Source organism: Cebus imitator, unplaced genomic scaffold (assembly GCF_001604975.1).
Source record: "Cebus imitator isolate Cc_AM_T3 unplaced genomic scaffold, Cebus_imitator-1.0 Scaffold263, whole genome shotgun sequence".
Lineage (NCBI taxonomy): Eukaryota > Metazoa > Chordata > Mammalia > Primates > Cebidae > Cebus > Cebus imitator.
The window spans coordinates 834101-839630 of record NW_016107578.1 but is presented as its reverse complement, the minus strand read 5'-3'; the positions used below and the strand labels follow the sequence as shown (position 1 = coordinate 839630).

The window sequence follows — 5530 nt, the reverse complement described above, 5'->3', positions numbered from 1 at the left end:
ATTTTTAGTAGAGACGGGGTTTCACCATGTTGACCAGGATGGTCTCGATCTCTTGACCTCGTGATCCACCCGCCTCGGCCTCCCAAAGTGCTGGGATTACAGGCGTGAGCCACCACGCCCGGCCCTATTGTTATATATATTTTTTGTATACTTGCCCAGGCTGGTCTCGAACTCCTGGGGTCAAGCCACCCTCCCACCTTGCCCTCCCAAAGTGTTGGGATTACAAGTGTGAGCCACCACGCCTGGCTGACTTTATCTTATTACATGCCATAGCCTCAGCACCTAGAATAGGGCATAGTGTATAGTAGATGCTCAATAAATGTCTGTTGAACTCATGGTTGGCACGATGGATATAGGTATGCGGTGATGCGTGTACACAGTGTGCATTTGTTGGCTGAGTGATAAATGTAGTGTGTAAACTGTGACTTCTCATGCAAGATCATAGAAACGCGCAAGCCCTCACCCAAGGGAAAGGAGCTCAGTGCCCGTCCCTGCTCTATTCTCTGCCCCCAGTGGTGGCCACCATGAGGGACCTGAGGAAGAAGGAGACACTGGAGGCTGCTGCTGGGGAGGCTCTGGGGCAGACCCTCACCGTGGCCCAGCTGGACGTGTGCAGCGATGAGTCGGTGGCCCAGTGTCTCAGCTGCATCCAGGGAGAAGTGGACGTGCTGGGTGAGAGTCACAGCCCCTGGCTCACTAAGTCCCATCCTGGTCTGAGTATAGACCCTCAGTATGGCCAGGTCTGAGCACCAGCTCTCTGGCTTCTTCAGCAATCTCTAAACCTGGACGGAAGGGGAAGACCAGTTGGCCAAGATGGGTAGACCAGGTGGTCCTACCAATTGATTTATTAAGGGCTGGGTGCAGTGGCTCTCACCTGTAATCCTAGCACTTTGGGAGGCTAAGATAGGAGGATTGCTTGAGCCCAGGAGTTCACAAACAGCCTAAGCAAAATAATGAGACTCTGACTCTACAAAAAAAATTAAAACTTAGCCAGGCATAGTGGTGCATGCCTAATCCCAGCTACTCAGGAGACCAAAGTGGGAGGATCCCTTGAGCCCAGGGGTTTGAAGCTCCAGTGAGTTATGATAGAGCCAGCCTGGGAGACAGAGCAAGACCTTGTCTCAAAAATAAATTTTTTTTTTTGAGACGGAGTCTCGCTCTGCGTCCAGTGGCATGATCTCAGCTCACTGCAACTACCACCTCCCAGGTTCAAGCGATTCTCCTCCCTCGCCTCCAGAGTAGCTGAGATTACAGACACCTGGCACAATGTTCAGCTAATTTTTGTATTTTTAGTAGAGATGAGGTTTCACCATGTTGGCCAGGCTGGTCTCAAATGCCTGACCTCAAGTGATCTGCCCACCTTGGCCTCCCAGAGTGCTGGAATCACAGGCGTGTACCACCACACCTGGCCAAAAATGAATTTTTTTAAAGAATAAAAATATTAGAGACACTAGTAACAAACAGAGGCCTGGGTGGGGCAGAGTTTATGGAATAGAAATTCTCACATACGGAGAAAGCCATAAGTGGTTGGGAAAATTACTTGGATGAGTCACTTGGGGAAGACAGTATGATGCAGAAATAAGTCATAAGGTCCCTAAACCTTCACAGGAGGGTGGGTGTTGCTGTCTTGATGCAATTTGGGGTCGGAATTGAATTGCTCATGCATTAAGGGGGATGCTATTCCCAGCAGCCCTTCCTCACACCCAGGGCTGAGGGTCCCCTATGACAAATGCCAAACTGTGTTTAAAGATCATCAAGGTTTCAGCTGGGCTCGGTGGCTCACACCTGTAATCCCAGCACTTTGGGAGGCTGAGAGGGGTGGATCACGAGGTCAGGAGTTTGAGACTGGCTTGACCAACATGATAAACCCCTGTCTCTACTAAAAATACAAAAAACGGCTGGGCGCGGTGGCTCAAGCCTGTAATCCCAGCACTTTGGGAGGCCGAGGCGGGTGGATCACGAGGTCAAGAGCTCGAGACCAGCCTGGCCAACATGGTGAAACCCCGTCTCTGCTAAAAATACAAAAATTAGCCGGGCATGGCGGCACATGCCTGTAACCCCAGCTACTTGGGAGGCTGAGGCAGGAGAATCGCTTGACCCTGTGAGGTGGAGTTTGCAGTGAGCCAAGATCATGCCATTGCACTCCAGCCTGGGCAACAAAGTGAGACTCTATCTCAATAAATAAACAAATAAAGATCACCAAGGTTTCCAAGGTTTCATATTTGTCCACTCAAGATACTGTGGACGTGGAGTATGGGATGGGGTGATTCAGTGAGTGTCTGGAAGTGATGCTAGAAGGATGAGGGATTTGAGGTAACCCTTAGTGCCTCTTCTCTTAGTGAATAATGCTGGAATGGGCCTGGTGGGGCCCCTGGAGGGGCTCAGCCTCGATGCCATGCAGAATGTCTTTGACACCAACTTTTTCGGAGCTGTCCGTCTGGTCAAAGCTGTGCTTCCAGGCATGAAGAGGAGGCGGCAGGGCCACATTGTGGTCATCAGCAGCGTCATGGGGCTGCAGGGTGAGCTGTGGGGACCCGCCCCTGGAAATCCCACCAGTGTCTGACCCTCTCCAGACTGGGAGGATGGCAAATGGGTTTTACATCATATTCTAAATTAGCCTGGAGCCCGGGTGTGGTGCTTCTCGCCTATAATCCTAGCATTTTTGGAGGCTGAGACGGGCGGATTGCCTGAGCTCAGGAGTTCGAGACCAGCCTGGGCAACATGGTGAAAGCCTGTTTCTACTAAACTACAAAAAAATCAGCCAAATGTGGTGGGCACGTGCTTGTAATCCCAGCTACTCAGGAGGCTGAGGCAGGAGAATCGCTTGATCTCAGGAGGTGGAAGCTGCACTCCAGCCTGGACAACAGAGCGAGACTCTGTCTTCAAAAGGAAAAAAAAACTGGAAAATCAGATGAGCATGGCTGTGTGTGCCTGTAGTCCCAGCTACTTAGGAGGCTGAAGTGAGAGGATCACTTAAGCCCAGGAGTTCAAGGCTGCAGTGAGCCGTGACTGTGCCACTGCAGCCCAGCCTGCAGGACAGAGCAACACCAATCGAGGAAGGAAGGAAGGAAAAGAAAGAGAGAGAAAGAAAGAGAGGGAAAAAGAGAGAAAGAAAGAGACAAGGATCCCATGGAAGAGAAAATGGCGGGGATTCCATGCCCATGTGGCCAAAAGGTTTAGAGAATGGAAGGAAATAGGGGAGTTTCCTGGGACCAGGTGGAGCTGAAAGGAGGTGGCCCCTGAGAACAACCTTGTACGACCCCATCACACAATGCCACACAGCCATCAACTTGGCACCAGATATCTGCTCTGTCTGGTGCCCACATCCCATCCTCGTTGCTCTGTCTCCCAAAGACCCCATCACCCTGGAACCCACAAAGCCCATCTCCCAGACATCCCCCCTCAAAGAGGTTTCCTCCCTCTGACCCTCACAGGTGTCGTCTTCAACGATGTCTATGCCGCCTCCAAGTTTGCCCTGGAGGGATTCTTCGAAAGCTTGGCTATCCAACTGCTGCAGTTCAACATCTTGTGAGGCGGGCATGTGGGCAGATGGGGGTTGGAGGCAGTGCTGGGGAGTTGGAATCGAAACGGGCAGAAGACAATGAGGCTGGGTGCAGTGGCTCACACCTGTAATCCCAGCACTTTGAGAGGCTGAAAAGGGAGGATTGCTTGAAGCCAGGAGTTTCAGACCACCCTGGGCAACATAGCAAGACCCCATCTCAACAAAAAACTTAAAAATTATCCAAGGGTATTGGTGTGTGTACCTGCAGTCCCAGCTACTTGGGAGGCTGAGGGAGGAGGATTGCTTGAGCCCAGGAGTTGGAGGCTGCAGTGAGCTATGATCATGCCACTGCACTCCAGCCTGGGCAACAGAGTAAGACCTGTCTCTTACAAAAAAAAAAATTGGACAGAAAGGGCAGGGAGTGGTTGAGCCATCAGACTCACACTACCCCTGCCCGGTCACAGCATCTCCCTGGTGGAGCCAGGCCCTGTGGTCACCGAGTTTGAGGGGAAGCTTCTGGCGCAGGTTTCTACAGCTGAGTTCCCAGGCACTGACCCTGACACCCTGCACTACTTCCGGGACCTCTACCTCCCAGCCTCCAGGGAGCTGTTTCGCTCTGTGGGACAGAGCCCACAGGATGTGGTTCAGGTGAGTGAGGGGCCCAGAGCCCTAAGATGTGGCTCATATATGTTTTGGGGAGAGGCCCTCCCTCGGTCCCAGCACTCAGGGGCTCCACCCTGCAGGCCATTGTCAAGGTCATCGGCTCGACTCGACCACCCCTGCGCCAACAGACCAACGTCCGCTACTCGCCACTGACCATGCTCAAAACCGTGGACTCCTCCGGCAGCCTGTACGTGCGAACCACCCACTGCCTCCTCTTCCGCTGTCCGCGCCTCCTCAGCCTCAGCCTTCGATGTCTGTCCTGTGGCTGCCTCCCAGCCCAGGTGCGGCCAAGATGAGCTGAACAGAGCCCCACGATCCCCACCCCTAAACAACCAGATCTCTTCATTCCACGTCTAATTCAGAGGCTGAGCAGACTCTTCATGCATTCATTCACTCTGCAAACTCCTCCTCTCCTGCTCTGTGCCTGGATGTGGCTAGAATCCCAGAAAGGCCTCAATTTTCATGCATAGACACTTCTGTGGTCACAGTTGGAATAGAGAGAGGGACCCCGGGAACTTGGGCTGGGGAGCCCAGAGCAGGAAGCCGCAGCCGTCTCTGGGAAAGCAAGGGCAGCTTCCTGGAGGAAGAGGCATTGTTATGACCCTTGAAGGATGAGACAGACTCTGCCTGATTCAACCTCATAACTTCATGATCTTAGGCCTGAGAATACAGGAATGATTCATAACCCCCACCCCCCACCCCCGTGCATACACCAGAGCTCTGTGGACCAAGGGGACACTCCTGGTTACACACCCCATTAGCAAAATGTATTTGAGCACACACCAGCAATGTATGCATATTTTTTCCATTAAATATATATTTATAATCACAAGTCATAGTTACATTTACAATTTAATGAAGCTCCATTTCTTAAAATTAAATAAAAAATTAAAAAGCCAGTTGAAAATACTGTCTCCAAAGAGAGAGAGAGAAAGAAAGACAGAGGAAGCAAGCCAGCAAGCAAGCAAGCCAGGCATGGTGGCTCACGCCTGTAATCCTAGCACTTTGGGAGGCTGAGGCAGGCAGATCACTTGAGGCCAAGAGTTTGAGATCAGCCTGGCCAACATAGTGAAACTCTCTCTCTACTAAAAATACAAAAATCAGCTGGGCGTGGTGGCAGGCGCCTGTAATTAGGGAGGCTGAGGCATGAGAATCACTTGAACCCAGGAGGCAGAGGTTGCAGTGAGGCCAAGATCGTGCCACTGCACTCCGGCCTGGGCGGCAGAGCAAGACTCTGTCTGAAAAAAATAAAACAGAAACTCATGAAAGGATAAACAGACTTTTGTATATCCTTAAAAAGGAAGGAAATTCTGACACATGGGTGAGTACTGAGAACACCATGCTGAGTGAAATAAACCAGATAGA

The 5530-nt window shown here is 51.5% G+C and overlaps 1 protein-coding gene across 3 annotated transcripts in view; it reads left to right on the top strand.

Moving 5' to 3' along the window:
* RDH8 (retinol dehydrogenase 8) overlaps positions 1-4997 on the top strand; it is a 9703-nt gene extending 4706 nt beyond the window's left edge. The window contains exons 2-6 of one of the 3 annotated variants that reach the window (XM_017500211.2): positions 514-672; positions 2340-2519; positions 3435-3528; positions 3967-4150; positions 4246-4997. In XM_017500211.2, coding sequence (XP_017355700.1) covers positions 514-672; positions 2340-2519; positions 3435-3528; positions 3967-4150; positions 4246-4461 — 833 coding nt within the window. In that variant the 3' untranslated portion in view covers positions 4462-4997. The remainder of the gene's footprint in view (positions 1-513; positions 673-2339; positions 2520-3434; positions 3529-3966; positions 4151-4245) is intronic. The other 2 variants (XM_037728390.1, XM_037728391.1) reach the window with 2 other exon arrangements.
* Positions 4998-5530: the final 533 nt, after the last annotated feature.